The sequence below is a fragment of the Anopheles merus genome, chromosome 2R (genome assembly GCF_017562075.2).
Source record: "Anopheles merus strain MAF chromosome 2R, AmerM5.1, whole genome shotgun sequence".
Classification (NCBI taxonomy): domain Eukaryota; kingdom Metazoa; phylum Arthropoda; class Insecta; order Diptera; family Culicidae; genus Anopheles; species Anopheles merus.
In genome coordinates, this window is record NC_054082.1 from 58583879 (window position 1) to 58608727 (window position 24849).

General features: G+C 42.4%; 2 protein-coding genes and 2 long non-coding RNA genes across 4 annotated transcripts; 1 reads left to right on the top strand and 3 right to left on the bottom strand.

The window, feature by feature from the left end:
• Window positions 1-218: 218 nt before the first annotated feature.
• Window positions 219-618, top strand: LOC121590249. The gene is made up of 3 exons (XR_006004396.1): window positions 219-297; window positions 391-456; window positions 527-618. It is a non-coding gene; the product is annotated as an uncharacterized LOC121590249 (long non-coding RNA).
• Window positions 619-8952: 8334 nt separating this feature from the next.
• Window positions 8953-14640, bottom strand: LOC121589759. The gene is made up of 2 exons (XM_041908872.1): window positions 13409-14640; window positions 8953-9474 (listed from the first exon to the last, which is right to left on the bottom strand). The coding sequence occupies exons 1-2, from the start codon at window positions 14232-14234 to the stop codon at window positions 9467-9469; spliced, it is 834 nt and encodes a 277-aa protein (XP_041764806.1). The 5' UTR covers window positions 14235-14640; the 3' UTR covers window positions 8953-9466.
• A 3688-nt stretch (window positions 14641-18328) lies between these two features.
• LOC121589760 lies at window positions 18329-20352 on the bottom strand. The gene is made up of 5 exons (XR_006004341.1): window positions 19850-20352; window positions 19678-19779; window positions 18884-19598; window positions 18715-18812; window positions 18329-18627 (listed from the first exon to the last, which is right to left on the bottom strand). It is a non-coding gene; the product is annotated as an uncharacterized LOC121589760 (long non-coding RNA).
• A 1888-nt stretch (window positions 20353-22240) lies between these two features.
• LOC121600536 (uncharacterized protein K02A2.6-like) lies at window positions 22241-22882 on the bottom strand. Its single transcript, XM_041929211.1, has one exon. The coding sequence runs from the start codon at window positions 22880-22882 to the stop codon at window positions 22241-22243; it is 642 nt and encodes a 213-aa protein (XP_041785145.1).
• Between the last annotated feature and the right edge of the window lie 1967 nt (window positions 22883-24849).

The following is a 24849-nucleotide window of genomic DNA, read 5'->3' on the forward strand; positions in this document are numbered from 1 at the left end:
GTACCTTTTGAAATGGTTTTTAATATTCAACCAAACGGGAATTTATTTTGCATTTGACATTCGATTTCTAAAATTAGTACAATTTGCTCAAAGAACTGTCAAATTTAGAAAAAAATGTATAGCGAAATCGCGTATTTCGAGTATGGCGTATATCGAGGAATACCTGTATATCCACACGAGGAAGGCGCGGCTTCGCGTTCTCATGAAAAAGTGGTAGTGTTAAATCAAGTTTGCAAGCGGTAGGACGCGTCGATGCTCGTTTTTTCTCTCGTGAAACCACTACGGAAAAACTATTTGGTAAGTACAGCTTTTAATCAACGGTAATATCAATCTTTATCAAACTAAATGGTACAATTAATTGTGATATCAAATCATATTCTTTTTCTATAGAAATCGTTACACACGCACGAACGGAAGTGAGCACGGACCACGATAGAAACAATATTCAATTGGTTGGTAAGTATTACGCTTCGCGTTAAATGGAACAGCTGTTGGCAAAACATTTAATATTTCCCTCTATCCCTAGGAGTGCCAAAAAAAAAACAACAGAACAGAAGAGGAAAGAAGGCAGGAACGATCCTCCAACGTGCTAGCGCCTGGTAGAGGAGAAGCAGCAGGAAGGTAGGGACGATCATCCAGTGCGCTAGCACAGCATGTGGGAGCGAACTTGCGAACTTGTCAGAGGAACTTCTCACGAGTATTGCCGGACAAAAACAGCTCCACTGGTGCTGCTTTGGGTGCAACAACGTTTTTGCAAACCCTAGAACAAAGTTTATCAGAGATGCGGCAGTACAAATGGGCTTGCAAATGGCATTAATGGCTCCTTCTAATTGCTTTAAAGCAGCACTTGAACCACTCATAAAAGAGACTCGCTCCGGTTTTGCTCTTGTTAATCAAGCTCATTCAGAAACACCGCTTTATAGCCAGCCTTCTAAAATGAGGCGAGTGATTCATGCGAAAAAGTTATTTTCTAATGTAACCAAAACACACACACCAGAAGATCAAAAAACTTTGAACAATAGCAACAAACAGCACTACAATAGATCAGTCAACAAGGAATTGACCAACATTCCCGAACCACCGTTAATTATAACTGGCACTAATGCAAGTGTTTCACCCACACACGCACTTAACATTGTTTCTGCTGTCGTTCAAGCTCCGAAAATGGCATTATAGGTTGCGCGTCTCTCTACTGACACTACTAAAGAAAAAGTTGAAAAAACAGTAATGCATTTTTTGGGCACCGATGATGTTCTGGTCCATTGTTTGTGGCGCAAGGGCACTGACCTATCTACAGTTACCTTCTTATCATTCAAAGTGCTAATACCAGCATCGCTCCGTACTAAAGCACTGAATCCAGCAACCTGGCCAAGTGGCCTTGCGATATGGGAATTTGTCGATAGAAAAAAAAACTCCAAAGCTCTACCGAGTTTTGTAATGCCTTCACAAACAAATTACACACCTGTTACCAGTATGCCAATCACGGACGAACAACCTCCAGAATGCCTGAACACAACTTTGATCTACCCGGTACTATAATTAAACAACCTAATGAATGTTGTGGTGTTAAATATTCCGCGACTCAGTGCTATACACAACTACCATTTCATTTCGTCCCACATTCAACTGTATCGACGCACGCAGAGACCACTATTGTAAACAATGGTCAAACACTAAACCCGCATAATAATGACCTTACCATATATTACCAAAACGTTCATGGACTACGCACTAAACTTGAGGATGTTTACATTGCTTCTAGTGAGCTTGATCACGATATTATTGTTCTCACAGAAACATGGCTTGATGATATAATACTATCGCAGCAGGTAATCTGTGACTGTGCTAATAACAGTATCCGACAGATTGGTGGTGGTGTCCTGATCACTGTTTCCAAACGTCTCAAATGCGTTCCTGTGCACACCAATATAACGTGTATTGAACACTGCTGGGTTAAAATCCTCTTGCCTTCAAGTAAAATAGTTGTTGGTGTAAGTTACATACCTCCTGATCTTAGTACAAATACTGCAATTATGACTGCTTTCGACGAGGCTCTTGATAGTGTAAGTGCTTCTATGAACGACAACGATACGATGTGTCTGTTGGGTGACTTCAACCAACCAATGATCGCCTGGCGTGCTATCGATTGGCACTATGAACCCGCGTCATCTGTGCCTGGCCAAATCGCTTTTTGGATTTGATAAATTATTGTTGCTTAAAACAAATTAGAGGCATAGTAAAAATGATCTAGGAAGGCAATTGGATCTTGTGTTCGTCTCTAATGAGCTTGAAAATAGCGTGCCTATGCACTCAGTCAATGTCTCCCTAGTCGCGATTGTTCCGGTTGATAACCACCATCCACCACTGGAAATCACGCTGCAGAATTCCCACACTAGTTCAGACGATAATTCCGGCACAGTCTTGCCTGGTGCTGTATCTGCTTATAATTTTCCCAGAGCTGATTTTGTCATAGATCATAGAACCATGCTCACCGATTCTGTTGACATCTCCGCCGTAACTTCTGTCTCCATCCCCTCCAACACAACGATACGAATTGCGTAGTCAGATGATCCGGTAAGCTCACATGATCATGTTAATATTTTACGATCCGGTAATAATAATATGAAATTGATTATGATAACTTAAAAGTATATTATCAGAACGTGTATGGGCTCCGATCGAAACTCAGTGATTTTGTTGCTGCTTCATCAGTATGCGACTATGACATTATTGTATTAACGGAAACATGGCTGGACAGTTTAATTTACTCCGGTCATCTTTTTGACAACCGGTATACGGTCTTCCGAAATGATCGAAATTCTGCAAATAGTAAAAATATTAAAGGAGGAGAATCCTAATCGCAGTACTATCAAAATGGGTGAGTCAAATGTTCTCTTCTGACCCTTCCATCGAAACCGTGTTTATTCGTATTACAAACATGAACACTGCGCACACCATTGGAGCCATATACATACCTCCAGATAAATCTAATAACACACATGTAATGAATCCTCTATGCTGAACCGTGCGGAACGTCAGAGAAGCGCACCCACATGATCGAATATTAATACTGGGAGATTTTAACCAACCTAATCTTGCATGGAAGTTGTCAGACAGGGGGCTACCAACGCTCGATTTTTCTGGATCCCAAATTTCCACCATATGCGGGGATCTGCTGGATGAAATGAACTATGCAGGCATGACACAAGTTAACTTTATTAAAAATATCAAAAACAATGTACTAGACCTCATTTTTACTGACGACAATATTATGAAGGAAGGGATGAAGATCCAATCTACACAAGATTGGCTAATAAATACCGATGTGTATCATCCATGTTTAATTGCGGAATTCAAATCGTATCGCACTAATATCAACGATCCTGACTCGGAGAACGCTAATACACTCATGAGCTTTAATTTCCGCAAAGCCGACTTCGCTAAAATGGATGCTATGTTGCGCGATGTAGATTGGTCCTTCTGCAATCCCGACTGCACCACCAACTATGATCTGAATACCGCTATTCGTTCTTTCATTGATAAACTAATAAGTATATTCGCTGAATGTTGTCCCTTAAAGACAGCATCGAGAAAACGTGGACCTCCATGGAGTAACAGAATATTAAATAATATAAGACGATCTAAAAATAGAGCCAAGCGCCGATATAAACGCACTCGTTTGCCATCAGAAAAGCTCTGGCTAAATACCATTACCAGCCATTTTAGACAAGTGAACAAACTGTTCTACAATGATTACATACAAAATCTACAATCACAGTTTATCGATTGCCCAACATTATTCTGGCAATTCATGCACAATAAACAAAAGGACAGCGGCGCACCTAATCATCTTGTTTGGAATGATAAACATGCAGATAATCGTTACGACATATGTCAACTATTCGCTGAAAAATTCAAAAGTGTTTATTCTGTTGATACTACTACCTCATCGCTGCTTGATGCTGCTTTGGAATACACACCTTCTGACGCTTTCTGTGTTTCGCTAAAAGATTTCGAGATAAGAGGTGATATCATCTGTAATGTCATCAATCGACTGGAAACTTCATATTGTCCGGGGCCCGATGAGATACCGACCGAGATTGGAAATCATGATCTACGACGTCCTAGTAATGTCATGTATCAATTACATATCGGTTGATCAACATGGTTTCGTACCTAAACGATCCGTAAGCACCAACTTGGCTCAGTTCGTTTCTGAATGTATAATATATCGTTCGAATCGGAATATCAAATGGATACAGTGTACACTGATTTCCAAGCTGCGTTTCATAGCATCAATCACAACATCCTTCTTGCAAAACTCGCACAGCTTGGTATTTCACCTCTTGTCGTCGATTGGTTGAAATCATATCTGAGGGACAGAATGTATTCTGTAAGAATAGATAACATCTTTTCGCAACCATTCACAAATACTTCTGGAGTTCCCCAAGGCAGCAACTTGGGGCCGCTATTATATACACTCTACATAAACGATGTGACTCTTATTCTCCCAAAACATTCTGTACTACTTTATGTTAATGATATTAAAACTTTTTTCAGTTATCGGGTCAATCGATGATTGTTTCGCGCTCCAGAACAATCTCAACCTATTCAGCAATTGGTGTGTGGCAAACCAGCTAAGCCTCTGTGTGGATAAATGCAGCGCGATTACATTCAGCAGGAAACGAACCCCTTTAAGTTTTTGTTACACATTGCGTAGTTACAATTTGTCTCGCGTCTCATCAGTCAGGGATCTTGGTGTAATCCTTGATTCATCATTATCCTTTCGCGAGCATTACCACTCTATTGTTACCAAGGCCAATAGGATGTTAGGATTTGTAATCAGACTCTTGAGATAAAAGATCCAATATGGCTGACGGCTAGGATAGAAAGCATACAAAAAACATTCTCCAGAATAGCAATACACCGACTACAATGGGCTTCATCACAACATTTAGATTACCTGTCACAGTGCATGCTTCTTGGTCTACAAACCTTAGAACATAGACGTCAGACATTACAAGCTACTTTTGTCGCCAAGTTAATCAACGGGGACATAGACTCTCCCTACCTGCTAGAAAAGCTGAATCTGTATACTCCTGAATGACCTCTCAGGATACGTGAGCTGTTAAGACCTACGTTCTCAAGATCTGCACATTCCTAAAATGGGCCTATTAACCGAATGATACAAAGATTCAACAAATACCAAAGATTATTCGACATCAATATTAGTATAGCTCAGTTTAAAATCAATTGTCTCTCGTTTCCTTATTGATAGCGCTGTAGCTAAGTTTGAAGATGAATTAAGGATTTATTATACAGGGTGTTCGAGATAAATTTGACAGTTTCTGAGGGAATAGGAAAGAAATTTTTATCAAATTTATGTTAAATATTTAAAAAAATATTTTTCTACAAAGTTTAGCTTACCATGTTTGCCGCATTTTTTATTCGAAGTACCCCCCTCCGCGTCGATGGCCGCGTGCACCCGCTTCCGGAACCGCGCGCAAGCCCGGACAACCATGTCTCTGGGGATGGCCGCAAACACGGCCTTTATTCTGGCCACCAGCTCCGCTTTGGTATTGCAGGACGCCCTGTTGGTGTCCCGCTCAACTGTGCCCCACACAAAATAATCCAAAGGATTAAGGTCAGGGGAGTTGGTGGCTAAACGTCGGTGCTGGTGTACCGGTCGAAATTTGCAGTGAGCCATTGGCGTGTTTTAACGGCCGTATGGCATGGTGCAGAATCCTGCTGCCAAACGTACGGCCGCCCATTGGCCACCGTATTGTTTTTACGGTGTTCAGCGAACGCATCACCGCCTTCCGAATTTCGGCATTCGTATGGCCGGCACGAACCATCATAACACACGTTACGCGCTTGTACAGTTTTTTTCACTTGTTCGCACAACTTTTAGCAATCGAATGGCATATCAATCATTTCGATACGTCAACTCAACCCAGAGATATAAACCCAAAGGCCAGGTGTCAAATTTATCTCGAACACCCTGTATAAGTAAGTGTTCCAGCAAATCTATCTAAACGAATATTTACAAATTCTCTACCATGGTGCACTAGATACCTTAAAAGGCTAGAAAGAATCCGTCGTTCTGCGTATCGTATATTCAGTCGTATACGCAATGAAGCCGATAGAAGCAATTTCCTGGAGGCTGCAAGGATCTGCAAGGTAAGATGAAACGTACTTTCCTTCCATCATGCATGACACTTGATGGTCGATTATTTACTGACACGCGAGAAATATGTAATGGTTTTGCAGAGCTGTTTGCGCGTAGTTGCATGAGCTTTCCCGAACAAAACCTGAAGGTAGAGGAAGCGTTACGTTTTGTGGCTCAGGACTCCGTAGACATTTCTTTGCCTTCTTTTACAATCGATGATGTACGTTTAATGGCTTCAAAGCTGAAACCCTCCTCAGCCTCTGGACCCGATAACATTCCGGGAATAGTGATCGTTTCATGCATCGACTAATTGGCTTCCTAACTGGTATCCATTTTTAATAAATCACTTCGCACTGGATTCTTCCCTGACCAATGGAAAAAGTCACGGATATTTCCCGTTTACAAAAAAGGCGACCGAATTTCTATCTCAAATTATTGAGCTATTTCCAAGCTTTTTGCATGCTAGTAAACTGTTCGAATTATTGGTTCATAAATATATAATGCATGGTGCTATTAACGTATTTACAACATGGCTTCCTACCTGAACGCTCCACCATCACAAAATAGTGCAGTTATTGCATTTTACATGTTTAAACTATTAACTGAAAGAATCGATGCACCTCTATTTCTAAGTAATGTAAATTTTATGTCCCTTCTAGACCTTTATGAACTCGACAATTTTTAATAATTGATTTTCGTTATCGTATTTTCTGTGCTAGGGATCCGATGTTATTGATGTCCAAGAATTTTAATTTATTATCAAATTTAGTAGACCTGTCTTTTAGTGTACCGAAATGTACTAGTGTCATACGAGACTGCATTACGTCTAATTTTAGGAACCCATAGTTTAAGACATCCCTACGAGCAAAGAGAATGAAAAAGTGTGCGACTTTCTGGCGAGGGACATGTAGAAGCAGGGGGAGACGGTTGGAAATACGCGGAATTACGCGGAGGCGCGAGCGTCTTTTGGTTTATACACAGTTTTTGCACTCACACAATTACACATGTGTGAATGTGTGCGTTCACTTTCAGCCTGCGCTCAGTTTGGTTTTCTCGCAGTGGCATGCTGGTATCGGTGTTTCGCTCGCACTAGTGCAGCGAGTTTTCCTCTGTGCGTTCCCTTTCTTGCCACCACACGAAATTGTCAGTTCAGCTCGAGCGTTCGCCGTGAAAGGCCGCGCGCGTGTTAGCCAAACTCCCGGGCGATCGAAGTTTCGCTAAGTGTTGTGCTCATTGAAATGAAGCTGTGCTTATCTTTCACCATTCATCCTAAATGTGTGATTTGCGCTGCTTTATTTCAATGTTTTTGCGCACGTTTCGTGAAATATATTATTTCCTATCTTTTGTTTTGCTGTTCAGGTGTAGCATATCTGCTAAACAGAACTTATTATAAACCATACCATCAGCTACAGACGCATTGTAACACACATTTTAAATTTTCAGCCCAAAACAATGGACTTCCGATCCGATCTTGGGTTGGACCTCACCGCGTGTTTCTACCTACCCCTCGCATGAAAATTTCGTTCTCTTTGTCTGTCGGGTGTCGGGTTGTTATTCCCGGCGACACATGTTGGTTCCAGGAACTGCAATCGATCACGCTTCGATCTTGGGCGGTACCGATGTCGCAATATCTATTGATTGGAGATGTGACAAGTAAGGGAAGAAGGGGCAAAATGGGCATGTGGGACAGAACGGGCACCTTCTATTTAAGCATTATTTCACTACAAAGATACATTCCAATGCTCGAAAGGTATTAATTAGAGTGTTCTATGAACACCATGTTAGTTTTATAACCCTTTAAAAACAAATAACCAAGGAAAATGCAAAATAAGATGAACTAGCATATTGATGTGATTTTTGCCGCTTCGAAAATAAGCCGAAACCAATTTCATAGGGATGGGTGGAAGTTTCACATTGTTTATTTTGAAAGATATAATATTTATTTACAGTTTGTCTCAACAAAGCAAGACAATTGAATCCGTTGAATCCGGGCTTTCCTGTGTAGTAAGTTCGGAGATTGTCACAGTTGCCATGTAGTAAGTTTGGAAATAGTTACGGTCGCCATGTAATGTGATGATCGTACAACTGTACATCGAGTATTGAGTACCGTCGCGGTTGGTCAGTGTTTCGCTGACATGTATCGAGGAAGAATAATACTTTGTTTGAAGCGGACTTTTCAACACTTGAACGTCCAGGCGATCATAGAAACCCAGAAGGGGTATCCTTTACTGGAAACGTTGGAGTTTAGAAGCCTTACCTTGGGAAGGGGGACATAACTAAACTCTGGAAATAAGGGGAAGCTTTTGGAATTGGTTTTATGTATACTCAATAGGTTTCGTACATTTGGTTTTGGAATGTGTTTTTGTCCCAATTAAAGTTTATTGATATGAGGTGCAATTTATACATTGTATCGGAGTGAGGTGTCTGCCATTATGTGCCTATGCTGCGCTTTTAGTGTTATTACGAAGGTTCTGGAAAGTTTAAAACGGTTCTAGCCAAACGGTTATGTTCGTCGATCTTTGCCTACACGCTTTTGGCAATAACTTGCTATGCGTTCTCTGTTTGTCCACTTTGCTGCAGTAACGCTTGAATTGCTTATGTTGCGCGTTTCGTTTGTTTTCAATAAATGTGTCTCAATGATTTTTGTATGAACAGTATGGTCTGTGCATGTTGCTTTGGTGTGGATTGATTTGCTGATAAAATATAATGAATGTGTTGCAATAGTGGGATTTGGCTTTCCGAAATGTGTTACAATGCGTCGGATTCGCAGCGCCGTGCTGATATCGGTGTCTCACTTGCACTGCTGCACCGAAAGTTCCTCTGTGTGCTCTCATTCTTGCTACCACACGAAATCGTCAGTACAGCTCAAGGATCCGCAGCGAGCGGCCGCACGTGTGTCAGTCTAAGTCCTGGACGACTGGTGTTGTGATTTTGTAAAGTGTTCAAGTATTCAAGTTATCGTCATTATAATGTATGAACTTTATTTCCGTGGTATTCTGCTTACAAACGTGCAAAGTGACGCTGCTTTTTCTTGGCGCACTTTTTCTCCCATTCCCCGTTTGACGGTTCTTGACAGCTACCTCCTGTCAGGTTGGCTCATACGATAACTTGCTGTACGTGCTGGTTATGACAGCTCTTCCCCCCGAAAATAGTTTTTATTAATAATCTATATATCTAGACGTTTTACTGGTTTTATCGTCCTCGTAGATCGCCGCAACTCCGCATCTGGTGTTATCTCTGCTAGACATGGAGGCTCCGACCGAAAACTTGGAGGTGTTGGGTTGGATAGTGATTTTTCTATTGACCTAGATGATGAATATTTAGTTACTTTTTGTGAAATGTTGTTTTGTTTGATAGCTTTTTCCGATAGCAAATTATGTTAATCTTTACCTTTGCCAAAAATATACAAATCATTGGTACTGTTTGGGTTATTACCTACGGATCGCATTTGATCAATGTGACGTTTCCAAGTTCTTCCATCATCTAATTCTATCAAGTAGTGAAATTTGCCTAACCTTTCTTTTACTTTTCCAAATTCCCACTTATTATCCTTAATGTACTCTCTGGCTGCTACCCTTTGAACATTTTGAAATTCTTTGATTTTTAAGGTCACTTCTTTGGAAGATGTACTCGTTGAAGGAATCATCAAGTCGATACGACGTCGTATTTGCCGTCCAAAAACTAACATGGACGGTGAGAATCCCGTACTTGGGTGTATCATTTTTCGATAAGACATTAAAATATTGCTCAATACTCCTGGAATTTCTAAACGACTACACTTCATAGCTTTCAGCTTTGCTTTAAATGTTTGAATGAATCGCTCGGCTTGTCCATTTGTGGCGGGATGGTATGGGGCGCTAAATTTATGAATTACGCCGTTAAACTTTAACGAGTGAGCAAATTCTGTTGATGAAAACTGAGTGCCATTATCACTCACCAAAATTATAGGAACTCCGAAAGTACTAAATATGTCCCTGCATGTATTAATCGTGGTTTCGGTTGTGATGTTATATACTATTCGGACTTCAGGCCATTTTGAAAATGCGTCTACTAGTATAAAAAATAGCTTCTCATGAAAGGACCTGCATAATCTACATGCACTCTTTGAAAAGGACCTTCAGCTTTCTACCAACAATGGATCGGTACTTTGGGTGGGTTTGCTCTTGTTTCTTGACAAAATTGGCAGTTGATAACCATATTTTCTATGTCCTTATCTATATTAGGCCACCAGCAATAACTTCTTGCTAATGACTTTATTCTCGATATTCCAAAGTGAGAGGAATGAAGTTCCTGTAATACTTTCTCCCTTAAAATGGGGGGTATATACACTCTACTGCCTCGCATTATACAGTCGCTCTGTAAGGAAAATTATTTTTGATCAATGCCAAAACAATACTTTGGACGGATGGTTTTTCCCGTTCTGAGAGCTCGTAATAGCTCTTCAACTTCTGCATCGTTGTCGTAGCCTTTCCTAATTCGAGCACTGTAAGTGGTAATGTTTGAATAGTGTTTATCTCCACTACATCAGACTCTTCTATTTTGGTTTCCGAGTCCACTGATGGTAAGGGCAGCCTTGAAAACGCATCTGCGTTGTAGTGGTTTGCTGATTTACGATGGCGAATATTGTATTCGAATCCTTGCAAAAAAACTGCGTAATGCTGCATTGCTGACATCGTTGGCAATCCTTTATTTTCTGCAAATATTTGTGCCAACGGCTTGTTGTCGGTTATGAGTGTAAATTTCCGTCCATATAAGTATTGGTGAAATTTACGGACTCCAAACATGATTGCGTATGCCTCTTTATCAATTTGTGAATAACGTTGTTGTATTTTATTTACCCTACGGACAAAGAGCGGGTAATTTTTATCATGGTGTGCGTAAAAACCTAGAGTTAAGCCGATGGAAGATTTTCTAGGCTTAAAAAAGGGGGCGGGAACGGGTACCACGGTTCTCTCCCGCTCCCATGTAAAATACACGGTGCGCTCTCTCAATGCTCGCGCCCATACGCGAGCATCCTTTCGTGTGCTTGTGTTAGTTTCTTTCGTGTTGCGCTGTGTGCGTTTCTTACGTTCAGCGATCGCTCACACTCGCTGCGTATTTTTTTGTTATCTAAAGCTAAACAAAAACGTAAACACGCGTAGATTTTTTTTTTCATCACTTTATTGAAACATTTACATTTTAACTTTACACGATTTCACACATCTACGTAAGTTGATACGCAATATTTGCCTAAAATAAAATTGATCGCTCCATCGATGCAAACGTTAAAATGGCCGAATATCTGCGTAGATCCTTTTGCACACGTTGATTACTGTAAAAAAGATACGAAATGAAGCTGCGCGATGTACATAACATGCATTACGAATCATTCGCGCAGCTTCATTTGAATTCGCACAACACTTGAACACTTGAACACTTTACAAAATCATAACATCAATCGTCCAGGACTTAGGCTGACGCACGTTCGGCCGCTCGCTGCCGATCCTTGAGCTGTACTGACGATTTAGTGTGGTAGCAAGAACGAGAGCACACAGAGGAACTTTCGGTGCAGCAGTGCAAGCGAGACACCGACATCAGCACAGCGCTGTGAGCAGATCAAACTGAGCGAGCTGGCCGAAAATGAACGCACACATTTCCACATGTGTAACTGTGTTAGTGCCAAAAACTGTGTCGAAACCAAAACGCGCTCTCGCCTCCGTGTATTTCACACCGATTCTCCGCTTAACTCTAGGTTTTTACACACACCATGATAAAATATCCCGCTCGTTGTTTGTAGGGTAAGGTTTGGAAAGCGTATTGCAAGGGTCTTTCAGATCCATCAGGGAATTGATGGCTTAACACAGCACCCACTCCATAAGGTGATGCATCTGTAGCTAATACGATAGGAAGATTAGGGTTATAATGAACTAACACTCTTTCAGTTTGCATTTCTTTTTTCACATGGGTAAATGATTTATTGCAATGCTCGTCCCATACATAAGGTATTTCATCCAAAAGAGATTATTCAGAGGATAAATAACTGTACTTAAATGTGGGAAGAAACGACCATAATAGTTAATTAATCCCAGGAACGAACGTAACTGATCTTTGTTTCTTGGGATAGGCATATCTTGTATGGCTTAAATTTTTGTATTCAGTTTATGTATGCCATGCTTATCTACTACATATCCGCAATATTCTATCTGGTCTTCGAAAAAGCAACATTTTGATTTATTTACTCTTAAATTGTATTTTTCCAATCTTTTCAAAACTTCTTCCAATCTTTGTAAATGCATTTCGTCATTTGGGCCTGTAATCCGAATATCATCAATGAATGTAGTCACCCCTGGTATGCCTTGGAGGATTTGCTCAATCAACCCTTGAAATATTGCTTGAGCCGATGCTACTCCATACATTAATCTAGTGGGGGGAAATAGTCCTTTATGTGTCGTGTTAATGTTAATATTTCGCGACAACAAGGGTTTACCTCCAATTGAAGATAAGCTTGGGAGAGATCTATTTTTGAAAATTTGTCTTCCCGGCCACATTTGCAAATAATTCTTCTACAGTCGGAAGCGGGTTTTCGTCAATTATTAAATTTGGGTTTACCGTGATTTTATATTCCCCGCATAATCTAACATTCCCTCCCGATTTTTTTACTGAGATAATAGGAGTAGCCCATTTGGAATGATCCACTTTTTCTAGGACATTTTCTGAAATTAGTTTATCAATTTCTTTGCTCACAGCATCGCGCACCGCAAATGCGACAGGCCTAGTCTTGAAGAAAACTGGCTTTGCATCTTGACGTAGAGTTAATGAAGCTTGTAAATTTTCAATTTTTCCTAGTCCTGAACTAAAGACTTTGGGATATTTGTTGATTAGGGTTTCTAAATTTGAGCTTGTAGTAGATTTTTCCGAGGAGCAACAGGATACTTCATAGTTGGTTTTTAGAAATTCGTTTAGGTTTAAATTTATAGTCTTTATCCAGTTACGCCCAAGCAGAAGATTCCTCTCTGATTCCGTAACAAGTAGTGGTAAAAAAGTTTCTACACTATTAATTACAGCCTTCACCTTGATTTCACCTAGCACGTTTATCACACCAGCACAATAACTTTTCAATTTGACGTTACTTTTTTGTTGTTGTTATGTTAGGAAAATAATTTAATCTATCCCTGTTACTAATAAGGGATACTGGAGAGCCAGTGTCCACCTACAAAATAAGTTTTCTGTCGGAAATCTCCATTTCTAGCAAAAACTTACCAGCCATGTTTTGTATTGTTCTCATGTTGAACACGTCCACGATGTTGGCGTCATCGTCCGCGGGAAGCTCAGAGCTGCATTCTAGTGTGTGTACACTCGAACGATTTACTTTTGTCCGGCATACTTTTGCAAGATGCCCCATCTTATTGCAATGATTGCAAATTGTCTTCAAGTGTCGGCACTTATCCGCAAGATGGTCTCCATCCCCACACCGATAGCAAGTTACTTTCCGTTGAGTTGACGCCGGCTTGCTTTTCTTTTTATTCGCAGCAATGATGTACTGAACTGGATATGGAGTAACGGTGCCTTGTATCTCATCTGTACCTCGGTTAGACATTTCCATGCCGAAAGCTATGTCCTTTGCTTTAGCCAATGTCAGGTCACGTATCTCGAGCAGCCGCGATTGTATCGCACGGTTTTGAAGTCCGAACACGAGTTGATTTCGCAAGGCTTTGTCAAGGTAATCGCCAAAACTACAAGTTTGAGCAAGCTTTTCTAATTCCATCAAATATGTGCTCAGTGATTCATTTTCGCGTTGTTTTCGGTTTGCAAACTTGAAATTTTCCAAAATTTCCAATGGATTTGGATTAAAATGCTCTTTGAGGATGGCAACAATTTCTTCGAACGTTTTTGTTTGCGGTTCATCATTCTTTAGATTGTTGCACAATACATCGTAGGTCGCACTACTCATGTAGTGAAGGAGGTAATCGCGTTTGTCTTCTTCGGGAACACGATGAATTTTGAAAGCAATCTGTAGTTTTTCCAGCCATCTTTGGATTTTGCAGTTTGTTGGGTCAAATGGTTCAAACACGAACATTCCCGACATCTTCTTACAACTGCAGTAGCAGTTGTAATTTCAGCAGTATTGTCGGATCTTGTAACTGGTCGTATTAGAAGGATCAACAGTAGCAGTAGCAACAGCAGCAGCTGCAGCAGCAGCAAAAGAACAACCAATGCCCGCTGGATTTATCAGCGGAAGAGAGTTTCTGTAGAGTGATCAGCATCAGCAGCCTTAGCAGCGGAGCGAGTGATGATTGAATAAGCAGCAGAACCAGCTTCCCTTGGTGGAGATGCCATGAATACAAACACAGCACAGTTTCGATTTGTACGGCTTTGTTCTATGAGCAATGTAGCACGCGTAATGCTCGTTCTTCCTCGTCGCCAATTTATTGTAATTATAATGTATGAACTTTTATTTCCGTGGTATTCTGCTTACAAACGTTCTTCGTGTGTGCAAAGTGACGCTGCTTTTTCTTGGCGCACTTTTTCTCCCATTCCCCGTTTGACGGTTCTTGACAGCTACCTCCTGTCAGGTTGGCTCATACGATAACTTGCTGTACGTGCTGGTTATGACACAAGTGTTGTGCGATTTGAAATGAAGCTGCGCGAATGATTTGTAATGCATGTTATGCAGCTTCATTTCGTACTTTTTTTTATAGAAATCAACGTATACAAAAGGATCTACGCAGATATTCGGCCACTTCAACGTTTGCATCGATGGAGCGATCGATTTTATTTTAGTTTAATATTGTGCACGTAAATGTGTGAAATCGTGTAAAGTTATGTAAATGTTTCAATAAAGTGATGAAAAAACGATCTACGCTTGTTTGTTTTTTTTGTTAAGCTTTAGAAATCAAAAAAATACGCAATTAGTGTGAGCTGAACGAAAGAAACGCACACAGAGCAAGGGTGCAAGAAACGCACACTCTATGCCTGTAGGGTAGAGCATTACCTAAGCGCAGTTGTTGTTGCCCATATTGCCCCAGTGCCTTGAGGTTTCACGTTTTGTTGACATATGCCCATTTTGCCCCAGGGCTATACCCATTTTGCCCCGCGTGGTAAAATAGCATCTCGTATAACATCAACTTTTGTTTTACACTTTTTTCATGTTATTTCAGTTATTTTCAGGCTATGTGGCAATTTTAATTCATAGATAAATGGTACAGGCATGTAATAACGTAAGATTTTTGTGTGGCATATTCAAAGGAATAGTCATTAAATTGCTTAACATGGTGTCCCGCTTTCCCCTTATTGTAGGCAGTTTCGCAGCGAGCGCCAATCCTCGTTCTTGGGTGCACCGATCTTCTTTTTTCGTTTCTTGTATACCTTTTCCATGCACTTTGCACACAACAACTTGTACTAGTAAAGTATTTGTAATGCCGGCAAGAGTATGTGAAAAGGATATCGTGGCCCATTTCTATTGATTGGGCTTTGCTATTGACCCATTACTAATGGTCGCTTTTGCGGCGGTCCAAGAGAACATCGGACAGGTGTGAGGGAAAAAAAATATCAGGTTACGATTGCATTCCTGAAACCCTCCAGCACCAACACTGATGTATTCATTAATATGGAAACAAACGGAAACATTACTGCCACCAACAACATCATTACATATAGTATATTATGTTATTAGTACATATATGCTGTATGGAGCGCACCAACGACTCCGATCCGATTCCGACTATTGTTAGTTCGATTCCGACTCCGGCAAAATGGAACCACTAGATCCACCCGGAGTCGGAGTCGTCCGGAGTCGACCTGAAGTTACTGCAGCAAAGTGGACAAACAGAGAACGCATAGCAAGTTATTGCCAAAAGCGTGTAGGCAAAGATCGACGAACATAACCGTTTGGCTAGAACCGTTTTAAACTTTCCAGAACCTTCGTAATAACACTAAAAGCGCAGCATAGGCACATAATGGCAGACACCTCACTCCGATACAATGTATAAATTGCACCTCATATCAATAAACTTTAATTGGGACAAAAACACATTCCAAAACCAAATGTACGAAACCTATTGAGTATAAATAAGGCCAATTCCAAAAGCTTCCCCTTATTTCCAGAGTTTAGTTATGTCCCCCTTCCCAAGGTAAGGCTTCTAAACTCCAACGTTTCCAGTAAAGGATACCCCTTCTGGGTTTCTATGATCGCCTGGACGTTCAAGTGTTGAAAAGTCCGCTTCAAACAAAGTATTATTCTTCCTCGATACATGTCAGCGAAACACTGACCAACCGCGACGGTACTCAATACTCGATGTACAGTTGTACAATCATCACATTACATGGCGACCGTAACTATCTCCAAACTTACTACATGGCAACCGTGACAATCTCCGAACTTACTACACAGGAAAGCCCGGATTCAACGGATTCAATTGTCTTGCTTTGTTGAGACAAACTGTAAATAAATATTATATCTTTCAAAATAAACAATGTGAAACTTCCACCCATCCCTGAAATTGGTTTCGGCTTATTTTCGAAGCGGCAAAAATTACATCAATATGCTAGTTCATCTTATTTTGCATTTTCCTTGGTTATTTGTTTTTAAAGGGTTATAAAACTTACATGGTGTTCATAGAACACTCTAATTAATACCTTTCGAGCATTGGAATGTATCTTTGTACTGAAATAATGCTTAAATAGAAGGTGCCCGTTCTGTCCCACATGCCCATTTTGCCCCTTCTTCCCTTACTTGTCACACCTCCAATCAATAGATATTGCGACATCGGTACCGCCCAAGATCGAAGCATGATCGATTGCAGTTCCTGGAACCAGCATGTGTCGCCGGGAATAACAACCCGACACCCGACAGACAAAGCGAACGAAATTTTCATGCGAGGGGTAGGTAGAAACACGCGGTGAGGTCCGGCCCAAGATCGTATTCGAAGTCCATTGTTTTGGGCTGAAAATTAAAAATGGCTGATGGAGCGCTACCACAGAGAGAATGCGCTCTCTTGCTTGCCTTTAAAATACACGTGGCGATCTCGCAGTAAAGAACGCTCGCTCGCGCTGTTTCATCATACCCCTTCTTTCCCGCTTCTTTCGACTTGCGTTGCGTTGAACTGGTACCCCCTCCCACTTGATTCCAGCGAATTGCGCTGCGCTGGACTGACACTCCCTCGCGCTCGTTTCTTTCGTATCGCGCTGTGCGCTTCCCTTCATTTGGACTTGGTGCACCCGAATCAAAACAAAAACTTGAACACATCAAACTTGGTTTACATTTTATCACTTTTATTGCATATAAAAGCACATTTAAACACATAGCTTCACACAATCTTGCTGCAAACCACACACATTCTTTGTATACAAAAATCGTCGTATTTCAAATAGCCGCCTAACTGCGTGGATCCCATTGTTGATGTTCAATACAGCAAAAAAACATTGAAATGAAGCAGCGTAAATCACACATTTAGGATAAATGGTGAAAGATAAGCACAGCTTCATTTCAATGTGCAAAACACTTCAACACTTAGCGAAACTTCGATCGCCTGGGACTTTGGCTAACACGCGTGCAGCCTTTCACGGTGAACGCTTGAGCTGGACTGACGATTTCGTGTGGTGGCAAGAAAGGGAACGCACAGTGGGACACTCGCTGCACTAGTGCGAGCGAGACACCGATACCAGCATACCGCTGCGAGAAAACCAAACTGAGTGCACAGGCTGAAAGTGAACGCACACATTTAGCATTGATTGTGTGAGTGCAAAAACTGTGTATAAACCAAAAGACGCTCGCGCCTCCGCGTAATTTCGCGTATTTCCAACCGTCTCTCCCTGCTACTACAGGCCTCTCACCTGAAAGTCGCACACTTTTTCATTCTCTTTGCTAGTAGGGAATGGACTTCGGATCCGATCTTGGGCCGGACCCCCACCACGTGTTTCCCCAAGGACGCAAAAACCGACGGCGGCCTGTGTAATCTGAGCTCCCTATAAAGCTCTCCACAAAGCTCTCGTTTGCAGTCTTGTCGAGAGCTTCGCCACAGGCGCCCGAACCATCCGTCACGCACACATCTAAACGTTCTGGTTTCGTCAGCCACTCACGTATACCAATGTGTTTCCTCCACCCCCTTTTTGGTTTACTTATAGAAATGATGAGGCTGTTCACATTTGCTTTATGCACACATTCGCATGCTGTTTATTGAATAGTATCTCTCTCCCTTCCCACATGTGTTTTGACATACTCCCGCTGTGTAGACGGCAGAACGCTTTCCCCCTTCTAAATTTACTGTTCATCCTCCTCTTGTTCTTCCTTCCTCCTACCGCGCTCGGGGTACCATCCGTGCTGCGCGTGTTCAGCTGGCTTCAGTTTAGTGATGACGTCATGAACAGGAGCTGCGCGTTTTGAACTGGCTTCTGTTAAGTAATGACGCTGAGCTGCGCGCGTTTCGACAGGTTCTTGGCGTAATTCAGTGCGTTGGTTTGTGGCAGTTTTGTGCTGAACGCTTTCCAAAAAAAAAGAACCAATAATTAATGTATGTAGTATGTATTACTATGGCGAGTTTTGCGCATAAGATTAGATCAACACTTACCTTAATATTTTAAAACTGAAAAACGTTTTCTTTTCGTCGCTCATTTTGAACATTGTTGACGAGGCCAGCATGTAGTCGTTGATAAATAGCGCACACACCTTTAATTTTTTAGACGCCAAGGGTTAGTTGAATGTACTTGCACAGGCACACATGTGAGCAAGAAACTTACCTCAACAATTTGCTACGATAAATCATTCAATAACTGAACTGAACACGGCCCAAAACGTAGACGAGCAAAGTACGTCGCACAAGAAATCGCACCTCACTTCAGTACATCTTTCCACAGGGAAAGTGCTGGACAGACTGAGGATGCCTCACACTCGGATGAGCGCGATAGCAGAAAAATCATGGTGGATCGAGAGAGATGGGTAGACTCGGTGTAGTGCAATAAGCTGGAAGATGCATGTGTGTGTGACCACCGAAAGACTTCAGTCCCCGCTCCTCGCGTTTTTCATCCATCGTTTTTCGTCACACGCACACACCTCTACACGGGCGGCGGTTTGCAGTCCAAAATCTAGAGAGAGAAGACAGGACCTCTCGCTTTGGCACACAGCAAAATCTCTCAACAACTTCGGCTCTGCTACTTGGGTAAGTGAGCCTTGATGAGCGCGATGGCTCCCATACAAAGGCCTTCGGCTTTGCTAGCTGGGAAGGTTCCACTCATCCAAGAGAATATGTAGCGGCAAAAGGTGTTGATCACGCTTACTGGCTTGGGTTGATATGGCTTCGTATAACCTTATGGTCCTCAGTCATAACACGGTACATTACATTGCCGAATTCAGGCAATATTCTTCCTGGCTTCCATTTCCATCCGTTTTGCGAGTAAATCTTTGCGAATACTATCATCAGATTTGGCGCGCCTCAACCGCGGTGTTGTATGAAGGCTGTTGATGAAAGTACACAATTAATAGACACACTTTGTTAAAAAAAATTACACTTGATTTAAAGATGTGACAAACTTACCTTTGTGCTTGAGGATCGATTGAACCTTGAACGCCTGTGCACACAGTGTCGAAATTTGAAGAGGTTTGGAGAACAGCTAGCGGTAGCAGCACACAGCTGAAACTTGTAAAGTGCAATGTTTTAATTAGAATAAATGTCACATAGCACTAGACACTTAGAAAAGGACACTTACCGAAATAATTAGATGATAACAATTCGTCCTTCGATAAAGCAAAAAGAACACCGCGGATGGTGCAGTACGGGAAAGTGTTTTACGCAGGAAAAATAGTTCACGCAGCACAAAAACACACACTCTCATGTCCACGGTTCAGAGTACACTGAAGTCGCTCTTTGGCTTGGATGGAAAAGAGCAAACACCCTGATGAGTGCGAAGGAAGAAAACGACTTGTGTTCAACAGGGATGGGTAGAATCAAACACACGAAGTGTGCAGGAGAATTCTCTTCGTGTGGCAAGAGAGAATTGACTAACACCTTGATGAGCGAGAACGCAACAAACATTGTAGAATGTACAAATGGGATAGGAATAGTGAGCGAAGGCAGTTTTTGGACATGAGGGGGTTGAAACTGGGAGAAAAAAGCTTCGGTTGCTACTTGGGTTGGGACGAAATTGCGTCGTTGCCAAGGACCGTAAAGATATCAGGTCAAGTTATAAGCCCGTTTTGACAGTTAGGTGGAAGAAGAATCGACGAAGAAAACTGACAGTTAGTTTTCCGCGTTTGGCAAACGCTTCAAGTTCTCGAAGGAAAATTTCCGTTTTAAATCACGGGCTGTGTTCTAATAAACTAAAATATTCACCCAAATTGATCTCCACCAAATATTGACCATGCAAAACGTAAACAATCCATCAATACATATACAAGCGGAAAACTATCTGTCAAAATCGGATCCCAGGGGGGGGGGGGATCACCAAAAGCGCTATAACTACACCTCATTACACATTCCACCTTGGTCGTTGCTCATCGTTATTGGTTTCTTGCGGTTTAGGCACAGGGCGTATAAGCTCTAAACAAGTGCGAATTTGTTGTCCGAACATTACTGTCGCTGGCGCTTCGTTATTTGGCATTGGAGGATTTGGCGTGGCGCGATATGTTTGTAAAAACATGTCAAGTGCATCTTCTATTGCAGTTCCATCGCTCGTGATTTTGGTTATGGCGCGCTAGAATGTATCCACGAAGCGTTCCGCTTGCCCGTTAGACTGAGGGTGGAATGGGGCGGATGTGATGTGCTCTATGCCGTTACAAATACAAAAATCCTCCAATTCGGAACTGATGAATTGGCGACCATTATCGCTAACAAGGGTTACTGGCATACCGTATCGCGCAAACATGGTATTAAGGATTCGTATGGTCGCTTTGGAAGTTGTGTTGGCAGTTCTTATTACCTCTGGCCATTTAGAGAAAGCATCGACTACGATTAAGTAGGAGAAACCATCGATGGGGCCAGCATAATCGATGTGGATACGTTGCCACGGTGCAGTTATCTCAGTCCATGGTTCCGGGCTAGCGTGTGGGGGTGATTTCGCTGCGGATGCAAAAGCGTTACAAGATGCAACAAGTTCAGCGATATCGGTGTCTATCTTCGGCCAGTAGACGTAGCTTCTTGCGATCGACTTCATCCTTTGTACACCTGGATGGCCGTGATGTAGTTGACGCAGGCATCGTTGCCGGAGAGCCCTAGGTATGATGACTCTCTCCCCGAATAAGAGACAGCCTCCCATCTCTGATAAAGCTTCCTTCCTAGCGTAGAAGCATGCCAGCTCACCGCTGAACGTACTGTTACGTGGCCAGTCTTGTCGTACAAACTGTATGACTTTGCTCATAATGGGATCGGATTTAGTAGCCGTTGCGACATCCGTTGCATTTAATGCAACTGAACCCAATGAGTTAACGACAACTGATCGTATATCCTCCTCTAGGCCGATGCTAGCAATCACGTAGTCTTCCTCTAACTTTCCGTGATTTCGAATCAGTCGCAAAAGGATGTCGGCGTTCCCAAAATTGTCGGTCGATACGTAATTGATGTCGAAATCATACAGCTGTAAGGTGAGCGCGAATCTCTGCAGGCGATTGGCGGTGTAGATGGGGATGCCTTTCTTGCTGCCGAAAATTCTCAAAAGTGGCTTGTGGTCCGTTTGTAGAGCAAAATGCCGTCCAAATATAAAATTATGGAATTTAGTCACAGCGAAGATAATTGCCAAGCCTTCCCGATCTATCTGGCTGTAGTTTTTCTCTGCCTTTGTAAGTGCATGGGACGCATGCTGCACAACTTTAAAAGTTCCATCGGGGAACTTGTGACCGATTGTTGCGCCTAATTCGACGGATGACGCGTGCGCGGATACAACGAACTCACGCCTTGGATCGTAGTGCGTCAGGAGCAGTTCCAATGAAAGGATACTTTTGAACTGCTCGAAGGCTTTTTGGCATTCAGGGGACCACTTAAACGAACTGCATTCTTGCTGTAAGTTGTCCAACGGGTATCGAAGCTTGCACATGTTCGGCATAAATCTTCCATAATAGTTAACGGCGCCAAGAAAGGAACGTACACCACTAACGTCGGTTGGCGCTTAAAGATCCTTTATCGCTGCTATTTTGGCTGGGTCTGGACGAATGCCGTGGTTATCGAGGATGTGACCAAGGTAGCGAACTTGGCGTTTGTTGAACGAACATTTCTCCAGGCGGATGGTGAAACCATACTCCTGAATGCGTCTTAGGGTTTCGTTTAGTACGTCGTCGTGTTCCCGTTGTGTTCGTCCACCAACGATAACGTCGTCCATGTAACTCGCGACACGTTCCATTCCAGCAAGCATTTGGTTATGGACCATTATTTGCTGCTGAAATGTGCCTGGTGCTACTTTAATCCCTGGTGGCAGGCAATTATACAGGTACAACCCTTTATGCGTGTTTATGGTGAGCAAGCGGCGCTTTTGCTCGGCAATGGGGACCTGTAAGGAAGCATCATATAAGTCAATTTGGCTAGAAATTGTCGAGTTACCCAGTTTGGTGTAGATGTCCTGTGGCAGTGGCAGCGGATAGTCATGGGTGTAGAGTGATGCGTTGAGTCCCGTCGAATAGTCTCCGTATATTCTTAGTTGTCCATTCGACTTGCGTACCACTACAATCGGTGCTGCCCACTCGGAGTGCTGGACTGGTGTGATGATGTTGAGCCGCTCCAGTCTATCAAATTCGGCGTTCACTGCATCGCGCATGGCATAAGCTACGGGACGTTTTGCGCAGAAAACTGGACTGCAATTCGGCTTCAAGTGTAGTGTAACCTCAGCTTTCGCACAAAAACCCATCGTTGATTTAAACAGGTCGGGAAATTTTCGAACGATTCCCTCCGGAGTAGTAGCTGTGCTGGTAAAATTGTTACACAGCTGTTTTATACACACAGACCATAAGGAGAAAGCTTCAGCAAGGTCGATTCCCAGCATGGCCAATTCTCCTTTTGCCACGAAAATTACAGTTTGCTTCTCCTGCCCGTTGATTCCAACCGTTGCTCGAAATTCGCCATCCATTTCGAGTTTGTCACCAGATGCCAATTTTGCGATTACAGATGATGGAATTGCGGGCTACCGATGCGTTTCCAAAGCCGACGACTAATCACGGTTATGTCCGATGCTGTATCCAGTTGGAGCCGAATTTGTGAACCGTTGATCGAACACGATACAAATTTCCTCCGATGATGTAGGCTGTTCACATTCACGGTGACACTTTGCATATTGGCTCGTTTACAAAAAGTCTTCTTTCGATGGGGCTGCTTCTTGGTACGTTGCTGCTTACAGAAACCTTCGTGATGACCGACCGATCCGCATTGTGTGCATGTGTGCGTCTTGTAAGTGCACTCGCGAGTCCAATGCAGGGATCCACATAACCAGCATGGTCGACTAGGTTTATCTGTACGCTGTTCGTTGGTGTAATGAGACGGGCCTGTGTTGGTGCGCTGATCCCGTTTTGCGTTACGTTGAACGGAAAATACTTGTTCACTGCGGTCACGTTTGCTGCATTAATTGCAACAAAATTTGCTGCTGTTGCATTAGTTGCAAAATTTGTGCCGTTGAAGAATTATCACTTTCCGGAACATTCTGTACTGACGATGCAGAAAATGGTGGGACCGAAGCATTTTGCTATACTTGGGCACTTTTGTGAGTGGCACTTGGGGACGTTGACCTGTATCTTGCGGTGCGTGTACTGTAACCGGGGCCATAACCAACCTTGCCATCCTTGCGCTGATCGACGTTCATCTTCTTCTTGACTCATCCTGCGGCGTTTCCTTGTCGGTGGAATTGCTTTGCACTACGCGAAATTCACTTCCGATAAAAATGCGTCACAACTTTAAAATCCTCGTCGCCAACTGTTGTGGTTCTTACACTTTATTTAAGAATTAATAGGAAACACGTTGAATAACACATTGGACGATACGCGAATACTGGTATCGGGTGTGCAACCGTCCGTTGCCCTTGAGCGCTCGGTATCAACTCTCGTGCGGCTCCGGTCCTTGTTCGCCAATACGGGAACACTGAGGCACTCAACACGATCGTGCTTCAATAGTCGACAGGCGAATGTCGACTGCGTTCCCACAACAATAACAAATATTAAAGAATTAATCAATAAACAAATACTACTTCTACTACTAATACACACTAATTAGAACTGACCTTACAAGCAAGAACAGCATACAGCAAGAATGATCCTGTGACTGCGATGGCCGTAAATTTAATCAGCGTTACATGTTATTTGATTGGTACCAATCGATAAAATTCTGTTGATCCGTCTTGATATTGTACACTGCGTTTAACCTGCTCTTTATTATAGTTATTTAAGTTCTAGTTTTAATTCAGTGATAGGGCCGCTTGCTTGGCCAATCACTTAAACACAATAAACAATAAAAAAATTGAACAACCAGAAAACGGGGAGTGAGAGAAAGGTATGAATTTGGGTTGGTATCGGGCAGAAATTTGGAGCAAAAATTTAGTTTAGGGGAACCTGGGGCAAAATGGTAAGGTGGGACGAAATGGTCACCTCTCGTCATGCAATTGACAGTGATTTGCGAGGGCGCGCGACAGTTCCCTGTCAAGCAATCCGGTGGCATTTGCGAGGTCGCATCAAGGTGGATTAAAAATATCAGATGGTGGATAAGGGCCTTTGAGGGTCGCCATAGTTGAGGGACTTTACG